General features: G+C 41.5%; 1 protein-coding gene across 3 annotated transcripts in view; it reads left to right on the top strand.

Moving 5' to 3' along the window:
- The window catches only part of KIF14 (kinesin family member 14), a 54606-nt gene extending 33771 nt beyond the window's left edge, over nt 1-20835 (top strand). For 2 of the 3 annotated variants that reach the window (XM_048498447.1, XM_048498446.1), the window contains exons 19-30: nt 1679-1796; nt 3077-3170; nt 3692-3830; nt 4912-5012; nt 5867-5949; nt 6752-6970; nt 7534-7718; nt 9150-9308; nt 10814-10936; nt 16007-16081; nt 18515-18650; nt 19427-20835. In XM_048498447.1, coding sequence (XP_048354404.1) covers nt 1679-1796; nt 3077-3170; nt 3692-3830; nt 4912-5012; nt 5867-5949; nt 6752-6970; nt 7534-7718; nt 9150-9308; nt 10814-10936; nt 16007-16081; nt 18515-18650; nt 19427-19812 — 1818 coding nt within the window. In that variant the 3' untranslated portion in view covers nt 19813-20835. The remainder of the gene's footprint in view (nt 1-1678; nt 1797-3076; nt 3171-3691; nt 3831-4911; nt 5013-5866; nt 5950-6751; nt 6971-7533; nt 7719-9149; nt 9309-10813; nt 10937-16006; nt 16082-18514; nt 18651-19426) is intronic. The other variant, XM_048498448.1, reaches the window with a different exon arrangement.
- Nucleotides 20836-21250: the final 415 nt, after the last annotated feature.

Below are 21250 nucleotides of genomic sequence, written 5' to 3'. Positions count from 1 at the left end.
CACACAGACACACGCAGGTGTCTCTTGTAAGGAACCTCGAAGGACCAGAAATCAAGTAACTTTCATAGAATTCTTTATTTCTTAAGCTTCATGATACACAATAACACGGAATGCAGATTCTGAGCTTTCCCTGGCAGTTTGCTGCTTTTACGAGCAAAACTACTCCCGCCCATAGCCCCCAAAGCAGGTTCCCACGAAAGAGAAAGTCAAGCTTCAGACATATATGATAAGAGCAGACAGCAAGGTCAAAGGGACCAGCCATCCCAGGCACGCAGCCCAGTCCGTGGGAAGCTACCAAGGCCAGGCTGGCTGAGACAGAAAACAAAATCAAACCACAACCTTACATCTCTTAAGATTTAGCTTTGAACTAATAAATTTCCTTACACACTCAGACACTAGTCTGTACTGCACTAATACCCACTGATCACACTTAAACACCCAGTCTAAGCCCAGGAGATTCTGGCACAGTGCACTGGCCTCCCTCTCTCCCACTAATCCTAATATGGCTTCACTGCCTCTGGACCGGCTTCTCCCAGACTGGTGATTCTGGTGATACACACAGGGGCAAGGCAGACTCGATAGGTCTGGACAGTTTTAAAACCGCCAAGCTCCTGAAGGGCACTTCAATCTGCACCCAGTCAGGGCCTCCTCTCTCTGTCAAGCATAGACAGCTTAGACAGGGACTGGACTTCTGTCAGCCAACTCTGCTGACAGAATCCTTTTCTGCCAGAACTGACAGACTCCTCTCTGCCAAACTCTGCTCTGCTCTGACTGATCTTCAGTCTCAGCTGCTCTCTGACAGACTCTGTTGTCAACTGACTCTCAGTGCTGTAAGCACACTAGCTCCGCCTAGCTCTGGCCAAATGTTATTGGTCCTTTCCCAACCAATCAGGTTCCCTGCTTGTGGAGCCTTTTTCTTTACTCTGGCTGTTGCTAAGGTCTTCTCCATTAGGCCTGCTGTACGCCAGCCCTTCAGGGTGGGGCAAGTTCGTTACAGCATACCACTCCCCTGCAAGGCTATACAGTGAGGAAAGCGCTGCTGATTTTCCTTTAAAACTCATCGGTCACCACATGGCAAGAATGGAAGCACAAGACCTTTTTTTCCCCACCAGCTGACCCTGGAATCCCTGCACTGCCTTCCTACTGCCCCAAAATTCTCTGTTATCCCCTACCATCCCAAAATTGCTCACTATCCCCGTTTCTGCTGCCCCCGGGGGAGTGGTACCACCCACTTTGGGAATCCCTAATCTAGCTGACGCTTGTAACAGTGTGCTGTTACCAACAACAGCCAGTTTGGATGGATACCTTTGGAAACTCATGAGCAGGACACAAAACTGAGAGCCGTCCCTTGTTTTCTCCTGCATGTGCTATTCAGAGCTTAGTGCTTCAGGTTAATTAAAATAATAATAATTCTGAGGCTTTTCCCTGTAACCTGGATTACTAACAGAACAGATCATTTTGCTCCCATTTCACAGCTCGTTTAAGTGCAGAATCTTCCAGTAGATATGGTTTTAAAAGTGTGTGAACAATACAATGGAATTAACAGAACTGATCTATTTTTTTGGTGGGGGGGGGGGCACACAATTAGTAATAGTGGGAAAATTGAATGAAATGTATGACCCCCCCACCCCTTTGAAAAGTCTTTTCTTCAAAGGTCATATTCATTGTTTTGAGTTAGGCACTAGAAGATCATGCGATTCGTCATGCCAAGATTCTGGATGCTCTGGAGGCTGAGAAGCAGAAAATTGCTCAGGAAGTACAAACTCTTCAGCAGAGTCACGGAAGCAGAAATAAAGGTGTGGATATAATATATACATTATGGGGTTACCTGTGCCGTGATTTCATTCAAATACATGTTAATGGCTTTATAGAAATAGCTGGATTTTGTCTTTGCTGGAGAGGGGGCAGTCTCTTCCCTTCCCTATACTAATCTGTCCTCCAGCAGCTTGAAAGCAGGTATGTTATACTTTTCCTATTATATATGTTCATTATTTTTAAATGGAGTGTTGCACTTTTGTGTGTGTTTTATTTAAAGAATTTAAATCCTTCTGAATCGGTCATGATTACTGTGGAGCTGGGAGCCTACATGGCAGGAATTGCACTACTGTGTTTCTCCGAAAATAAGACAGTGTCTTATATTAATTTTTGCTCCCAAAGATGCGCTATATCTTATTTTCAGGGGATGTCTTATTTTTCCGTTCCACAGCTGCATGCTGTGGTGTTCTGTTCGACGGGCATGCTTCCAAACAAAAACTTTGCTACGTCTTACTTTCGGGGGATGTTTTATTTAGCACTTCAGCAAAACCTCTACTACGTCTTATTCTCAGGGGATGTCTTATTTTCAGAGAAACAGGGTATATGCCTATAAAGGAGAAACTATTTTTCTCCTCTTTTGCTTTCTTAGAGTTCTTATTAAGTGCACAGATTGCAGTGGGACAACACAGGGAGTTCCTGTATATATACTGGGATCTCTGAGGCAACCCAGAGAAACCTGGCTTCCAGAATGGCACCTGATGCAGCATCAGGGGAATTTAGGGTGCATTCATTGGTTACAGAGGTGCAGAGAAAGATCTGGATCTTTTTTTTGTTTAGACAAATGTTTTGGCTATTTCCTAAACTAGATGTCATATGAATGACCATGCTATTACAAATAGCATTAGAGGTCCAACACATGCCAACATTAAACACTTTTGATGCTTTGTTAAGACCATCATTTTTGCCTGGCTGTTTGACTGATTCATGCTATCTACCCCCAGACAATTAGCTTTTTTGGAACTTGCCTTGCACCTGGAGGGGGGTGGGTTTTTGGGTATTGATTAATTGTTTTTAGGAGATTTTATCTGTTCTGATGTTTTTATTGTAATTGGGATGCATTTTTAGATTGTGTAATCTGCCCTGGGATGTATTTGAAGGGTGGGATAGAAATCTATTAAATAAGATAAATAAATATCGGCAACATTCATTGTGCTTCATAATTTCAAGGTTTGATAGGTCATTGAACTGATTACGTAATTATCAACTGGTAATTTTGCCCAAAAAACAAACCCCACAACAAATCTTGTTTTTTTACATTTAGCAGACCCAAACTGGAGTTCTTTGAAACTATCCATGATGATCAAAGAGGCCAATACTATGAGCAGTAAATTAGATAAACACACTATTTTTTATAGGTAAGTAGTTGAATTGAAATGTCAGGAGCTACATGTTGAATGGTTGCTTGCTGTTGCCATGTCTTTTAAATGCAGTAATCTAGTAAGGAAAGTATTTCTGAGAGCTTTCTATAGCTAGCAATCCTCTTTAAATGTGATACAGTATTAGTGTTCTAGAAGCAGAGTTTGATGAGCATCAGTCCTGGCAGTCTGAATGTTTATTTTTTTAAAGCTTGCCATGATGTCCTTGGCCAGTTGAAACCTTTTAATTCAAGCAACTTTTGAGGAACATTACAGACCCAGGATCATAAGAAGATCTCTGTTGGATCAGACCAGAGATCCATTCAGTGCAGTATCCTCGCATAGTGGCTGAGAAGCGGCTGAGCCCACCTGCTCTTAACCGATCCACCATGCTGGCTCTCAAAATATACAATGTAAAACATACTACATATTTTTCCAAATCTTTGCAACAGATGAGGATTAGTTTGATGATTAATCATCAAAACAGGAAATACCTGTTGTTCCCATATTTCTTTTGTTAGGCATGATGAAATGAAGACAGACAGTGGGAAGGGCTGTTCTGTTCAAGTGCAGGTCCGTAACATCAGACTGGGTGTTTCAACTTTCTGGAGTCTGGAGAAGTTTGAGTACAAGTTGGCTGCAATGAAAGAACTCTATGAGGTTTGTTCAGGAATGTATTTTTTAAAAGCCTTGCCTCCTAACGTATTGTCTTTATGGGAATTCAGAATTTTGCATGTTTGAATTTGAAACTTGGGTGGGAGGAGTCTGTTTTCATTAGTCTTGCGTGTTATCTGAAAGCGTATTTCATTCCAACCCACTGTGTGTGTCTCCCTGTGTGTGTTAAACTTCCATTGCATGATCTGTGCCTACCTGAGATGTGATCTGTTTAATCCATCAAAATATATCTCTGCCAGGTAACAGATAATATGTCTTTCATACAGTCCAGGGCCAGCACAAAATATGCCTCTGGACTGTTTCTACTTAATGTGAAAAAGGGCACAAGGTATGTCCAAGGGGTCCATACTGCTTGCCTTCAATGTTTCTGTGGCTGCTTCTAAGAGAGACAGTGTGTATGTATGTGACTGTGTGCATTCATCTTTAATGCATGTTCCACAGTGGGTGATGGATGTAGCACATGGGTTATGATGCATCATGAATGAGATTTTCCTCTCCTTGTGCAGTTTGCAAAGATGTGCAAGTGACTTGTGCATCTCCTTGTAATACTTCTTTGTCTTGTACACTTCCTATCCACGGCTGTTGTGACTCATTTTGCATCTGATGGTTCCAGACAGACACAGGCAGCTAAGGCACAAATAGTAAGTTCTCTATTCACTTTTCATGCCTGCCAGTGTGGTTTTGAAATCAAGAGGCATTTACTGTTGTGTTTGGTGCTCTACCTGCTGGCTGTCTGGTGTTACAGCAACTAAATTCCAGATGCACAGAACATTATCAAGGTATTTTTCTTCAGCTGTAAGAGATAAGGGATAAGCTGCTTCTTTCATTCCTGGTGTGTACTATAGAGGGTTTGACAAAATCTTCAATGATATTATGCAACAAAAGTACATGGTGAGGTTCTAAACTTTATCCTGAAGAATTCTGAGAAAGAACTTCTGGGTGTGGTAGGGTCTTTTTGATTTAAATGTATACAAATTAATGTGCAAACAGTATTAGTGGCTGCATTTTTTAAACTGTGGAAATGCCTTGTTAACTGTTAAGGAAATCAGGTTTCTTTTCTTGACAGACCAATAATACTAGCAAAGTTGATGAGATTTTTTATGATCCCATGGATGAATGGGAACCTGATCTTTCGAATGCATCCATGTCATCATTTTCTAGAAGAAGGTAAACAGTTTTCTGTATTAATTTTAAAGTTGATATTTAACTGTAAAATGTTGTAGACTATCTATGTACTTATAATGCATGGAAAGTATAAATATGAATGTGCATTTAGTATTCAGTAAAGCCAGTATGGCATAATGGTTAGACTATTTGGCCCTTGCAGACCCAGGTTCGAATCTCCACTCTGTCATGGAAGTTTGCTGGATGACTTTGGGCCTGTCAAACACTCTTAGCCTAACCTATCTCACAGGATTGTTGTGAAGATAAAACAGAGGTGAAGAGAATAGTGTAAGCCGCTTTGGGTCCTAACTGGGAAGAAAAGCAAAATATACTGAATTTATTAATTTATAAAAATAAATGTATTAAATTAATACATTTAAATTAATACACTAAATAAATAAACACTTGCAGGATGTTTAGATCAGTCTTCGATAGCTGGCAGTATTTACATTTTCCAAAACACATTGGGATATATAAACAATGTTAGTACAGCTATAAAGCCCTTCTGCAGGAGAGTGTCACTGCAGCAAGTTGGCGAACTGTGTATCCTATGCATAGGGACAACCGAGGTTAATGCTAAAACCTCTAGAAATTATTGTCATTGTTGGAGGGGTTTCTTTTTTTAGTCAGTGTTGGAAATAGGCGGGGAGGAAGGGGCCCTTTTTATCTCCAAAAAAAGTACTTCTGAGGATGATGGGACCAGCAAGGACGAAAAGCCATGTAGAAAAAGGTGGCTGGATCCAACCCAGTGTAAATTAATAAACCCTTCTACATAGAAAGATAAATGTTTGAGTTGATGAGTTTCAGAAAATGAATAGGTCTGCCTTGTTTTTTCTCTGTTCTTGCCCTAATTCTAGAAGCAGAAGTCTGAGGAAAAGCAAGCGAATTTCAGGATGTTTGTCCGAGGTAAAACTGAGTCTGCACAATCCACATTCAACAGGTGTGTGTTGTACACTGTAACATTTTAAAGCTATGTGTAATGCTGTGTATCTGTAACCTTGAAACAATTCATATTTATAGGGAATGGAATTCTTTGAAATAATGTTTCTTTCAGGATTTATTACATCAGTCTTTAAAGCTACTACACTTTCTTGATCAAGAATAAGAATCTGGTTATGTTCCATCTTTAAAAGATTAGCCATGAAGCTTTTATCACCTTGGCTTCATTAGTTGTTTTACTTCTAGCTAGCTAGTTAGCTACCATCTGTTTTCCGTCTGTCATCTATCTGTTATCTGTCTATCTAAATTTATACCCCAGCTTTCTATCTTCATAAGGACCACCAAGCCGGCTAACCAGTTAGCATACATAATAAACACATTTTGGAAACCATTAAAATCAACAACAACCATAATTAAAACTACTGTTTAAAATACATACAAAACATTTTTTTAAAGTTGGCCAGGAAGAAGTCACCACTTCTGACAAATGATAATAGAAAATGATAGAGTGGTCTCTCTGGGAGAGTTTTTTCAGTTTTATTTATTTATTTATTGAATTTTTATACTGCCCATCCCTGAAGGGCTCAAAGCGGCATACAACACGATAAAACCACAGTTAAAATCAACAATAAAATCCTAAAACAGTATAAAAACAGAACTACAATATTAACAATAGTATAAAAACAAACAAGATGGCAACTTAACTCAACTATCCCCTGGGAGGCCAATAAAAAAGATATCAACCCGGCTTTGGTTGTCCCTACCAAGAAGGCCTTCTTTATCATGTTATTCTGTTATCACAGGCACAATAAATAAATTGGAGAGGCCAAGTTTGGATCCAACGGAATCATTTGTACCTGGAATTTGTAAGGAGCTCATAAGTTCAGCTCTAGATGTTTTGGGACAGACTCAGGAAGAAGAGAGCATAGCACAAAGTCTTTTAGCAACTTTGTTCACCATTTATGCTGGAGTTACTGCCATGATTCATGCATATGAGCAAGCTGAAGAAAGTCAAGAGAACTGTAAGCTACATTTTTATTAACAAAGCCCATTTTGTACTGCTTGCATGGTTTTATGTGAAATCACCTGACACAGATCACTGGTTCATCTAGGATGTCTAGTCTGGCTGGCATAGCAACTCTCCCTTGTCTTAGGCAAAAGTGGCTTCTCAGAGCTTCCAGGTCCTGCCAAGAAGTGACCCGATGAATGCTGCCTCTCTTTTTCCCACTTCAGAAGAACATGTGAAAGATGTTTTGTTAGGACGGGTATGCTGCTACTGGTTCTCCAGGCTGACCTGGGCCCCAGAATTTATACCTTCCCCGCACCTTCCCAGCTACCTTGTCTCTTATATTCCTGCTTCCTGAGATCCTTTTACTAGAGAGGCTGAAGAGCAAACTAGGCCATTCTACTCCCCACCCCCACCCCTTCACACAAATGTGTTGAAGCATTGTGCTACATTCCTCTTTAATTCCAGTTTTTAATCTTCTCAGTGTTTTTGACAAATGATTGGAAAATAATTTCTTTCTCCTCCCTTGCCCTTTGTCAAAATAACTTGTCTTTGTATTGATTATTTTTCTGTGTCTAGTTTTCATTGTGGACCAGGCTGCTCAGTCCGGCAGCATCAGAATCGCTTCTGCCTTTGAACGGCTTGTGGTCTTAAGCAAGCGGTGGCTGAGCAGTTTCCGAAGAAGTGAGGAATCTGTAGGCGCTTCCGATGGACTAAAGGAAAGCCTAAAACATTTGGGAGGATATTTGCAATTGCTGTTGCAGGTAAGGGATCCAAATTTCTTTAAAACTTGCATTGGAGTGCTGCCTGTTGTATGGCAAACATATTGCAGTGTTCTGTTGGTGGTGGTGCTGAAACAGTAATCCAGTTTGTACTGTCATCGTGGTGGGACCACACATAACTTTCTTATGTTGGTCTCAGACTGTCTGTCTGTCAGGATCAGTATTGTCAGCTCTAACTGGCAGTGGACATTCAGGATCTCAGGTGGTGAACTTTCACAACTCCTAATCTCTCCCCCCTCCCCCCGGCCCAGCCACTGTTATAGCTTAAGGTGCTATGTTTTGAACTATGCTTGGTGATATAGTAACAAAAAACCCCAAGTGCATTCAAAAAGACAAATATGCTTAAATCTCCCTCCCCTCTGCTGGTAGCCAGCAAAACACTGACAGGGGTTAGATCATATAGATCAGGGGTCTGCAACCTGCAACTCTCCAGATGTTCATGGACTACAAACCCCATCAGCCCTGCATGCAAAATCTATCCACCTGCAATGCTTTTCAAGGGCGAGATCAGATTGATCAGGATCTTCCCCCCTATGCTTTTTAAATTCTGAGGCCTTGAGAGCAGAGAGTCTTGAGACCCCCGCCTGACTCAGGAACAGTCCAGAGTGCAAGCACAAAGTATAGTTCCAAAATGGAAGCCAAAAGCGGTAGTCAAGGCGCAGTCCCGGGTCAAGGCTCACCAGCAAGCAGTCCAGCAAGGTCCAGAACAGAAGTGTGGCTGACTGGTCTTCCACTGGCAAGTCTAAATGGCCCAATGCTTCCCTACTTACAGCTTCCGCCTCCTCTTTGTCCAGGTTGCTGCTGCTGTCATCTGGCTCTGCGTCACTTTCAAAGCTGAGGAATATCTCCCCGCTGTTGGTGGAGAAGTTGAGGACAGGGTGCGAGAGGTGGACATTTCAAAACCATAACACTTGTCTCTGCTGTCCAGCAAGGGGTCGAGGGCAGAACATGAGAGACTGGCTTTGTTCTGGAAGTCATGGAACATTCCCTCACTGTCAAGTGAGGCATGGGGGGTGGGGGGGCTGTCCATGACATGGTCTCCCACTGATGCTTTCCAAGCCTTCCATGGACAGGGACCTCTGGGGATAGTTCTCATTTTCCCAAGCCCCCAGTGGGGGGAAATTGAAAAATTTCAGGTTTGGATTTTTGATCTGAATATTTTCCGTGATACCTAAATAAAGTCAATGGATATTGGCTTTAGTCGGTTTTACTGATAATTTCTGGGTTAAAAACCCCCAAACCTGAAATTTACCAATATTTTTAATCAGTGCTCAAGCCTAGTTTGAATCTGGGACCTCTGAATGCAAGGCAGATATTCTACCACTGAGCCGTGGTGCCTGGGACCAGTATCTGAAGGTGTATGGCAGCAAAACATTTCCTAACAGTTATGAATTCTTTAATTTTTTGTCTCAGGGTGGGTGTTCAGATTTGTCTTCAATAGTCGCAGAGGCACAGAAGAAAATAATGAGCACGCTCAAAGAAATGGTAAAGTGCATAGGACATCTGGTGGCACTTACAGGGTTGGACCTATATCTTCCAGCAGGAAATGAAGATGATGTGAGCGATCCCAAGGTAAAGTAATATGTATACAAAACATCCAATTTAACATGTTCATAGTAGATATGTCCAAGACAGAAAATTAGTAAGATGTCAAGCAATGATCACTTGTTTGAGGGCAAACTTCCTTCAGCTCTATTTGGTACGTATGAGCTTTCTCTGAGAACTCTCAGGGGAGAAAGTTCATTGGCTAACAATGTAGGCTGCTCCATATCATTTTGCATTATCAAAATCAGCTCTTTCAAAATTTCTTATGCCTTTTTTAATGTGGTTATGCCTGTTGGGGGGTAAGAGTGATGCAATTCCTGAGTCCCCCCCACCCCCCCCCATCACAAATAATCAGCAACCTGTTTAACCTCCTGAAAGGCTGTGAAATATATTATGATTGGTCCATTCTGCACAGCACAAATAAGACATCCTAAGGACGGGGAAAAAAGTGTCTTGGGGAGGAATGTGCAGCTCAGGATACCTTAAGCCACCCTACTTTCAGTTGTGTTTTATCGTGTTGTAAGCCACCTTGAGTCCTTTGGGGGAAGGCGGCCAATAAATCGAAAGTATGTATAAATGAATGAATAAATGAATAAATAAATGAATAAATAAAAATAAAACTACAGACTTTATTTCCCCAAGTCACCTGCAAGTGGTCTCCTCTTGCTGTACGGAGCTCAGGAGCTGAGGCGATATCTTATTTTACCTGCTAGACCCTTAAAGCTCTCTTGTCAGTTTCATCCACCGTTAGTGCCCAACATTTTGTGGTGCTGCAGGGGTTCTCTGTCGTGCCTGTAGTTTTTTGCTTAAGGTTGCCCCGGAACATTTGTTTTGCAGGCTCTGATCCTTTTGTCAGCCCGAAAAGTACATGGTTGCACTCTGCTTGTTCTGCCGATTCAGGCAATACATAGTTTCCTCCCTTTTATTTTCGATGAGTTGTCTTCGAAGACACAAACACACACGAGAATCTAGCCCAGTGATGGCGAACCTATGGCACGGGTGCCAGAGGTGGCTCTCGGAGCCCTCTCTGTGGGCACACGCACACAGAGTTCGTCATGTGGGGGTGGAAAATCACCCCCCCCCCCACACACACACACATCTAGGCTGGCCTGGGCCACTGAGCATGATGTGTGCGCACCGCGGTGAGTAGGGAGGACTCGGCTGGCAGGCCTGGTGCCTGTGCTCCGGGTGGCTGCTGCCCGAGAGGGGGGCCCAGAGGAGGCAGAGATGCTAGAGAGGTACAGAGCGGTGTCCGCGGGGCTTGTTGGAGGCTACAGCAGGCTGGCCCCTGCTCGAGCGGGTGGGGTGGAGGAAGAAAGAGCCAACCGTTTTTTTTCTAAACTAAAACCTCAGCATTCAGGTTAAATTGCCGGGTTGGCACTTTGCAATAAATAAGTGGGGTTTGGGTTGCAGTTTGGGCACTCGGTCTCAAAAAGGTTCCCTGCCATTGCTGTATGATTTGATTGATCCATTATCTTTTTCATATCTGACTGTCCATTAACAGGTTTTTTTCCCTTTTCTATGGGGGTCAGGAAGAACTGATACCTTATCTCTACGATGGTCTGTGTACAGGACTGGAGCATCTTTCAGACTGCATTCAGAAAACAACTAAGGATATGCAGGATGACTTCTCAAAATGGTATCCACAAAATGAGGTGAGAGCTTTTTAAATCATGCGATCTTTTAGGCATGAGGAAGGAAACATCGTTTTAGGCAAAGTCCAATTTAATGGCCATGTGTCAAGTTTTTACCTGGGTTTTGTTTGAGAAACCTTGGTATATGTTGTTAGTTTTCTTACTGTATAACTGTACATTTATGTATGATTTCTCTGTTTTGTACTTCCCTTTTCATATTATAATAGCTGCTTATTATAATAGTTGCATACAGAATCATGTATTTCATCATCATAATCAATAACCTTTGTTAGGCATACAAAGTAAAGAATAAATAAAATAATGTGGTAATATAAGCAGGTCATTGCATTTCACATAAAGAGAATAGTCTGATCACTTGAGGCGCAGCTGTTGAGAAAGTTGAATGCTTCCTCATTAGAACATAGACCCCAAATGAGTGTGAGAATTATTCATTTTTATGCACTGCCTTTGTCAAAACCATTATTTTGTGCATCATTAAATTCGATACAAGAGCATTCGATACAAGAGCATTTATTCCAAAATGTATTTTTACTTTCAAACATTCAAATGGATGAGGGTACTAGGACCCAGTTTGAGCATTTTACAACATGCTTTGTTCTGTGGTTGATGAATAGACAATCCACCATCATCTTTATGTGGAACAGAGTATACCCGTTATCTAGGAGAGAAAGAGCTGCTACTTGTTCACTTTTTAATATCAGAAACCATTTGAATTAATGTAAGTATATTGAGAATGTGTTTTTTTAAATTAGAACATTTTCTGTGGTGTTTAACAGCTATGGTACTTTATTTTTAGAAATATTTAAAAAATTTCCAATCGATCACCTTCCCATGGACACTTGAGCATTAATTGTTCAAAACTAATACCAACTTTGTTAACTTGCAGCAAAATGATAACTATTCTTATTGTGACAGCCTTTGCATTTAATCAAAGTCTATAGCATGAAAGTTCACATTGTATTCCAAAATATACAGGCCAGGATTCAAGAGGAATAAGCTTGGAATTGAGTAGAACTTGCAATTTCCCCTTTTGAACAGCTGACTTCCTCCTGCTGTGCCATGGCAAATGGTATCATAAGCATCTTGTGAATGTCCTGTTAAGTATGCTTTAGATGGTTCCAAAAACACAACATTTTAATATGATGAATTGTTTTGGTCTGTTTGTAATTATCAAGTTTGAATTAAGCTATGCAGAAATTGCTGTTTTGTTAGAGCTATATTTAAGACACATCCATTGTGTCCACGTGTCTGAATATAATTTTTAGAAAATAGTTATCAAAGCTAGGATCAATTTTCTGTAAGCTGAGGACAGTCTTGCTGTTCATGAACCTGTAATGTAAGTATATTAAAAGAAATGCAAATGTTCTCTATAATTTTAGAAATGCAGGGAACCTCTATGGTGACTTCAGTCTCATTTGAGTTTTCTGCCTGAGTCCAGAGTTCTTGTAAAGATTCATCCTCTCTTTGGTTGGTTAGGAACTGGGACTCATGAGCACCAAGAATTGGTATTTCACTTTCCTCAGCCACATCTTCAGCAGGGCTGGTCTGGGACTGTGAGTTATCTGATGGAATCTCGATTATAGGAGGTTCACTTCTGGTCACAAGGTTAATTCTTTTGCATTGTTTGGCAAGATTGTTACCAATGATGACCGGAACCTCTATATTGTCCCACACCCCCAAAGTGTATGTCCCTGTATAATTTAGGTACTCAATGGGGACTTCCACCAGTGGGACTTCAAACTCTGGGCCACTAATACCCTTTATCCGGTAAAACTTGTTAGGCACATATTGCTCCTTGAGCACTAATGAGGATTTTATCAGGGTTACTTCAGCCCCCGTGTCTCTTAATCCAGTCAGCTTTGCCCCATTAACTTTAATTGATTCCAAAAAGTCTTTATCGAGGTCTTCCTCAACCCTCCAAATCTGCAATATCTGTGCAGGTTTATCTGCTGGTTATGCCTCTATAGCCCCAGACAGGGTAACGTCATGGGTGACTGTTTCACTCGTCCTAATCAATTTGACAGGTTTGGGAGCTATTGGGAGTTTTGGGCTTTTCTAGTTTAGGACATCTGGTCCTTACATGACCCTCCTCATGGCAGTAATAACAAATAACTCCTCCCACTTTTGTTGGGCTCGGAGTGGTCCGCCTTGCAGGGTTGTCATATGGGCCAGTTTTCTCTTTATGGCTCCATTCCTGCTTTTTCTTATAGGGATTTGGGAAAGCAGCTCCCCCTATGTCTCCCTCTATGTCATCCAGCAGCGAAGCGACCTCTGCTACTGTTTTTAGCCGCTGATCTTTCAGGAACCAGCGTAACTGATAAGGAACCTGTTTGTAAAACTGTTCCAAACTAAAAAGATGCTTAAGCTCTTCAAAGGTTTTAATCTTGCTCCCTTCCGCCCATCTATCAAGCGCTTTGTCCATGCAACAGCCTAATTGGGAGTAAGTTTCTCCTGGCTTGCTCTTTATTTCCCTGAAGGCTTTTTTGCTCTGTTCAGGGGTTAAACCAAATCTCAGTTTTACTCTTTCTTTGAAGAGATTGTAGTCGGCAATCTCTTCATCTCTGAGATCTGCATACACCTCGCTTAATACTCCACACAATAATGGACGTAGGGTGGACATTTTCCTCCCCTCAGGGATTTGCAAGTCCAGGCAAATTCTCTCAAAACTGGCTAAATAAGCCTCCACATTATCCCCTTTCTGGTACTTAGGGAATTTCTTGTTTTCAGCTGAGGTAACTTCTACGCTGGCAGGAAGGGGGTTGGGCAGTGTAGCTCGCAACTGATACATTTCTTTTTCATGGGCCATTCTGGCCATCTGTTTCCTGCTCTTTTTCTGCCTGTTTACTCTGTTCTTTTTCTCTCTCTGCCTGAAGCCTAGCCAGTTGTATGTCTTTTTCAAACACCATTCTAGCATTTTCATTTTCTGAGGCAATTCTAGCTTTTTCATTTTCTAAGGCAATTCTAGCTTTTTCTTTCTCAGCTTCAAGCTTTTTCATTTCCAATTCCACTTCCATCTTCTCTAACTCTAGAGAGGTTGTCTGTGTTCTACGTGGCTCTTCCTCCTGTGTTACCACAGAATCTCCAGTCTCATGAGCCTTTCCCTCAGCTCCTAATTTTGGACCTTAGGGTGGTGCCATTTGTGAGGGGAAAATGTCACTGCTTTACCTTACAACAATAAAAAAAATAAAATGGCTCTCTTGTGCGTGTTGGGAACTGGATTTTGATATTACACGTATCCCGCCGCTTGCCGCCAATTGTAAAGGATATGCGGGGAAGAGAGAGATTCAAAAATCCCTACACTATCCTTCAGACTAGGGAAAAGGGATTTTCTTATTTACTTCGCTGCCACCATAAAAATAAAAGAAAACTAGAAATCCCCCAAACTGTTGCTGGTTTGCCAAAACATAAAGGATCTCACCTCACATACACACACTTGGTCTGAGGGGAATGTCCTTCAGAGTCCCTTTCAATAAAAAGGGAGGGAACTCAAAAACTGGCTGGGATTCTAGTTACGCAGACAGGCACACACAATCCTCTCACACATAAATGCAGGCTGGCACAGGGGTAACTTAAACATAGAAAATAGAATTTATTTTGAGAATTAAAGAAAGGTTTCTTAGAATACTGACTCAAAGAGGTACTACGCTTAATGGTTTCATAGCTTAAGATGTTACTTCAGTTTCATACGCATACAGACACACGCAGGTGTCTCTTAAGGAAAGATTTAGCTTTGAACCAATAAATTTCCTTACACACACAGATGTAGATTTAAAGGATCCCCACACTATCCTTCTGACTAGGGAAAAGGGGTCTTCTTATTTTACTTGCTGCCACCATAAAAATAAAAGAAAACTAGAAATCCCCCAAACTGCTGCTGGTTTGCCAAAACATAAAGGATCCCACCTCACATACACACACTTGGTCTGAGGGGAATGTCCTTCAGAGTCCCTTTCAATAAAAAGGGAGGGAACTCAAAAACTGGCTGGGATTCTAGTTACGCAAACAAGCACACACAATCCTCTCACACATAAACGCAGGCTGGCACAGGGGTAACTTAAACATAGAAAATAGAATTTATTTTGAGAACTAAAGAAAGGTTTCTTAGAATACTGACTCAAAGAGGTTCTTACGCTTAATGGTTTCAGAGCTTAAGATGTTACTTCAGATTCATATGCACACAGACATACGCAGGTGTCTCTTAAGGGAAGATTTAGTTTTGAATTAATAAATTTCCTTACACACTCAGACACTAGTCTGTACTGCACTAGTACCCACTGATCACACTTAAACACCCAGTCTAAGCCCAGGAGATTCTGGCACACTGGCCTCCCTCTTTCCCACTAATCCTAATATGGCTTCACTGCCTCTGGACCGGCTTCTCCCAGACTGGTGATGCTGGTGATACACACAGGGGCAAGGCAGACTAGATAGGTCTGGGCAGTTTCAAACCGTCAAGCTCCTGAAGGGCACTTCAATCTGCACCCAGTCAGGGCCTCCTCTCTCTGTCAGGCATACACAGCTTAGACAGGGACTGGACTTCTGTCAGCCAACTCTGCTGAGACAGAATCCTTTTCTTCCAGAGCTGACAGACTCCTCTCTGCCAAACTCTGCTCTGCTCTGACTGATCTTCAGTCTCAACTGCTCTCTGACAGACTCTGTTGTCAATTGACTCTCAGTGCTGTAAGCACACTAGCTCCCCCTAGCTCTGGCCAAATGTTATTGGTCCCTTCCCAACCAATCGGGTGGGTTCTCTGCTTGTGGAACCTTTTTTTTCTTACTCTGGCTGTTGCTAAGGTCTTCTTAACTAGGCCTGCTGTACGCCAGCCCTTCAGGGCGGACTTTCCCTGGAAACCAAAATGCCTATTATGGGCATTCGTCACAGGTGCATGAAAAATTGAGATACATAATAACAATAGATATTAGGTGACAGAGCAGAGGTGTGGCCTCTCTCCATGCAACTCAAAGATAGTGTCACCTGATATGTGTGATGCAGGAGAAGTTGATGCAATAAACTGTCATGTATATGGTTGATAAGGTTCATAGACATTCTAAAACGTGCTTTCTTTTCAGGTTCAGAAGCAACTTAAGAATGAAGCTATGGCTTTTGCTAACATCCTTGAAAATATCATATCTGACTGTAAAAAGGTAAATGGAAATCTTTCTTAAGATCTTTTTTCACCTGAACTAGAAAACATAGCATTTTCCTTAGATTTCCAGAGCAGTAGAGCTGCTATGAGTGGCTGCCAATCCCTTTTGTCAAGTGTATACCTATTTGATATGTATATTTTCAAATATCTTCATTTCTGCTTTGTATTCTAAGGTATGTGCTTAGAATCATAGAGTTGGAAGAGACCAAAAGGGCCATTGAGTCCAACCCCCCGTCATGTAGGAATACACTATCAAAGTACTTGCGACAGATGGCCGTCCAGCCTCTGTTTAAAAATCTCTAGTGAAGAATTCACTACCCTAAGAGGCAGTGTATTCAACTGTCAAACAGTCCTTACTGTCAGGAAGTTCTTCCTAATGTTTAGGTGGAATCTCTTTTCCTGCACCTTGAATCCATTACTCCTTGTCCTAGTCTCTGGAGCAGCAGAAAGCAAGCTCTCTCCCTCTTCAACATGACATCCTTTCAGATATTTAAACATAGCTATCATGTCACCCCTTAACTTTCTCTTCTCCAGACCAAACATACTTAGCTCTCTAAGTCTCTCCTCAAAGGGCATGGATTACATACCTTTTACCATTTTGGTCACCTTCCTCTGGACCCGTTCTAGCTCATCAATATTCTTGTCAAATTGTAGTGTCCAAAACTGGACACAGTGTTCCAGGTGAGGTCTGACCAATGCAGAAAAGAGAGGTACTATTATGTCCCTCGATCTAGACACTATATTTTTATTGATGCAGCTCAGAATTGCATGGGCTTTCTTCACTGCCACATCACACTGCTGACTCATGCTCAGTTTGCAGTCTACTAGATCCCTTTCACATGTACTGTTGTCAAGCCAGATGTCACCCGTCCTATATCTGCATTTCATTTTTTCTGCCTAAATGTAGTATCTTACATTTATCTCTGTTGAAATTCATTTTGTTAGTTTTGGCCCAGCTCTCTTATCTGTCCAGGTCATTTTGAATTCTGACCCTGTCTTCTGGGGTATTAGCTTCTCCTCCTAATTTGGTGTCGTCTGCAAATTTGATCTGCCCTCTATTCCATCATCCAAGTAATTGATCAAAATATTGGATAGTGTTGGGCCCAGGACAGAACCTTGCAACACCCCGCTAGTCATTTCTCTCCAGGGTGAAGATAAGCCATTGGTGAGTATCCTTTGAGTTCAGTCAGTCAACCAATTACAGATCCAGGAAGGGATAACAGTCAGTGGGCTTGACAAGTCATGTCAGCTTTTGTGTGACCTCATGGATTTTTGTCCCAAAGAGACAGCACACCTCCCGAGACATCTTGTCATGCCTGTAAATCACTGCTTCTGTTCCCCTCAGCAGAGAGTTCCCTACCACTACCACATGTCTCCTCTGGGGTTTTGCAGGGGCCATTCTATGGGCTGAACTTTCTATCACTGGCACATTCTCCCAGAACTGTCTCTGTTGCTCATGTGCCTGTTCTTTATCCTCACTGACTAGGGAGAGAACTTAAAATCGATTCTGTAGCTTCAAATTCATGGAAGGCTCCCTGGTCTCTCTACTTCTATGTGTCACATTCCTCCAAATGCCCACCTCCTGTGTTTGAGAGCTGCCCTCCTCTTCAGAGAACTACCTAGGTCCTAGGGTGTTCTCCACCCAGTACCATCTGCTCCACTCTGGCCAGGAAATCATTATTCTTCTTAGAGGGATAAGCAGATACTTGTGCCCAAGTTGCCGGACCTTCTCTTCTAAGGGAGCAACACTTGCACTTGTTGCAGGTGTAGTACACACATCCTCCAGCAAAAAAACCACCACAGCTGTTGTAGGTGACTGGAGCAACCCCCTGACGATCCATATTTAATTGCGTTAATAAAGAAACAGATTGTTGGGCCTTCCTTTCAAGAATTCACCCACTAAACTCCCTCACAAAATGAGTCAAGCCTTGCCTGTTTAGCCAGGGCCCTGTTCACTGAGCTCCAGTGAACTTACAATCTTAGGTGTATGCCTGAAAATGTAAATAGGGTGAAAATGCTGTTATTGTAAGCTTGCTGCAATTGTATAACTCGTTGAACATACCCTGTTTCTCCGAAAATAAGACATCCCCTGAGAATAAGATGTAGTAGAGGTTTTGCTGAAGTGCTAAATATAAAACATCCCCTGAAAGTAAGACATAGTAAAGTTTTTGTTTGGAAGCATTCCCATCGAACAGAACACCGGAGAATGCAGCTGTGGAGCGGAAAAATAAGACATCCCCTGAAAATAAGACATAGCGCATCTTGGGGAGCAAAAATTAATATAAGACACTGTCTTATTTTCAGAGAAACACGGTAAGTGGAGCTCAAGAGTATTTAAGGAACAATAGTTTAGCACTATGATGCTTTAATTTGGTGAAGTAGTTTCATTGTCTCATCTTCTGCATTCTCTTCTCATCTTCTATTAACACAGAAGAAAATAGCCCTATTAAGGAGAGAGGAACTGGTTGATTTGGAGGTGAACAAAGCAACCAGTAAAGCTGCCAAATTGTTTGAGCTGCATCATTGTCTAGATCAAGTCTTCCAGATAGTTACTTCTTCATTACAAGGTATTATTTTATACTGGTGCTTCTTTTTCATCCCACCAAGTTGCATTAAAGAGGGGTATATGATGGGAACCTTTCATTTTGCTTTATGATCTTTTCTCAATATGTTGACACCTTGATTGACTTTTGAGGTCTAATTTATGCATCACCTGTGAGTGAGTATTTGCTGCAGCTTGAACCTCTTCTTCTGCAGCTCCTTATGGGGACTTTGTTGGTAACTTGGAGAAGTGCCAATTGCTTTGAGTGCTCAGATCGCATTGATACTTTCTGCACAGTTGTTCTAATGGAGGACAGATGCTGGCATGAGGAGTGCACACTTGATCATGGCTTTTACATATTATGGAGGCACTGTGAAACCAGACACAGGACAGTTGGTTTTTGTTCTGTCAATAGATAGTAGAATTATAGAGTTGGAAAGACCACAAGGGCCATCAAGTCCAACCCCCTGCAATGCAGGAACACACAGTCAAAGCAGTCCCAACATATGTTCATCCAACCTGTTTAAAAACCTCCAAAGAAAAAGACTTCACCACTCTCTGAGGCAGTGAATTCCACTGTCGAACAGCCCTGACAATCAGGAAGTTCTTCCTAATGTTTAGGTGGAATCTCTTTTCCTGCACCTTGAATCCATTACTCCGTGTTCTAGTCTCTGAGGCAACAGAAAACAAGCTTGCTCCCTCTTCGACATGGCATGCCTTCAAATATTTAAACATGGCTAGCATGTCCCCCCTTAACCTACGCTTTCCAGACTTAATTATTTCTGGTTTTGTTTTCTGCAGGGTCATACAGAAACAAAAATCCACTGAGATATTTTGTAGAGAAGATTTGCATCTTAGCTGGGAATTTTAATGCTCTGTGCCATTCATCTACTTCAACTGTTGTTTCAGCAGGTGGACCGTTTTCCAAAATAAAAAATTCTCTTGTGAATAGTGCTGAACTGGAATCTGTAGCAAAGTCACTTGTTATAAGTTTTGAACTTGAACTTGGGTGGAACACGTTTACACTTCAAGATGATTGCATAAGTGATACTGAAGAGACACAGCTTGAAAAACACAAAGCTACAACAGAATGGGAGCATAAAGGAATTCCAAAACGAGAATATAAACTTTGGTCTCTACCTCAGACCACAGGGGAAGCGTCACCTAGTAGAATTCATTGGGTATAAAATGTTGCTTGATGAGTGGGAATAGTTCAGAGTGTAAGAAATAGCATATTCTGTAAAATATAGATTGGCTGTATGTGGGGAAGCCCTCTGTCCCTTAAAGAGAACCACCTTGGAGGATGTCCTCTGAACATCAGAGCTGGTTTTTCCATGGAAAAACAATGAATGCAAGAGGACATGAAAGGTTCTGAGTTAACCCATGATTTTTTGTTGACGCATGGTACAAATGGGGCATATGCTACAATGATTTTGAAAAGCTATAGATTCTTGACAGACAAGCACTGAGAATTCATGTAAATGACTACAGCTTGACATTAAGAATATTTTGTCTTCAGTTTGTAACTTATATGCAGCACCTATTTTAAAAGAGCAAAAAGAGAGAAAGGACACTTTGCTCAATTATGTCTATCAGTGGCTTGGTTTTTACAGAGGATTTCTGCAGATGGAAGGGATTTCAGTCCATGGAACCTGACTTTCATGTCTCCTCCCTCTCCAAAATGTCCCCAGTAGAAACCTTGGAATACCTTGCAGCAGTGGGGGTGAGTTGGAGATCTACAATGGGAGGGTAGTAATCAGCAAAAAACTTCTCCCCTTCCATCCATAGTATTTTTGTGCAATTATATTTTGCCGATGTCACTGCTGGGAGAGTTGAAATAACAGTTTATATCATTTAACAGTGCAGCAGGATCAAGTCATCATGAAAATATTAAAATTATCTTTACATACTATTTCAGTTGAAGGGAATCCATTGGTGGATTTTTGGACAAGCGTTAAAACAACATTAAAACATTACTTTTCACATTTTGTTAGATTCGACCGCAACTTGAAGATATAACTTTTGTAATCATGTATTGTGTATGCACATGTATGTTCCTGTACACATCAGTATTTGTAAAATGCCTGTAAATATGAGAATAAAATTGCAAAATGTACACAGATTGCCAGTGTAAGGAAGACACAAATCTTCCTTTCAGAGCTTCAGATTGTATGTAAATGTATTTATGTCATAAAGTTATTTTGTTTTTACTTTCGTGTTTATATTTTAAAGCTTGCGTGTGCTGATTTTCTTTTAATTGTTTTCCCCAGTGGTTTAGGAATGGGGATTTTTCTCTTGGCTGAGTGGTATGCAGAAAAGCTTTTGTCTAGCACAAGGGTAGGGAGGTTTCCATTTGTTCCATTCTGGTAACAGCCTCTCATAGCCAATGGGAGGCTGCTCCAAACAGTCAGTTTTGGGGGACTGCTCACTACCAGAAAGGGGAGGCTGAGAAGGTGTTGCCTGCTGCCCCTGGTCCTCCTCATCAGCTACTTAAAAGAGAAGAATTTTTTTCATACATGTGCTCATAAACACACACACTCACACACACAGGGTTACATTACCATATATTTTGTTATTAAGTTTCAGGTTTTAAATTTTTTCACGTCTTGGACTTTTGGTGCTAAC

This window comes from Sphaerodactylus townsendi, linkage group LG05 (assembly GCF_021028975.2).
Source record: "Sphaerodactylus townsendi isolate TG3544 linkage group LG05, MPM_Stown_v2.3, whole genome shotgun sequence".
NCBI lineage: Eukaryota > Metazoa > Chordata > Lepidosauria > Squamata > Sphaerodactylidae > Sphaerodactylus > Sphaerodactylus townsendi.
Note: the sequence above shows the minus strand (reverse complement) of the source record. Positions and strands in the feature narration are given on the sequence as shown.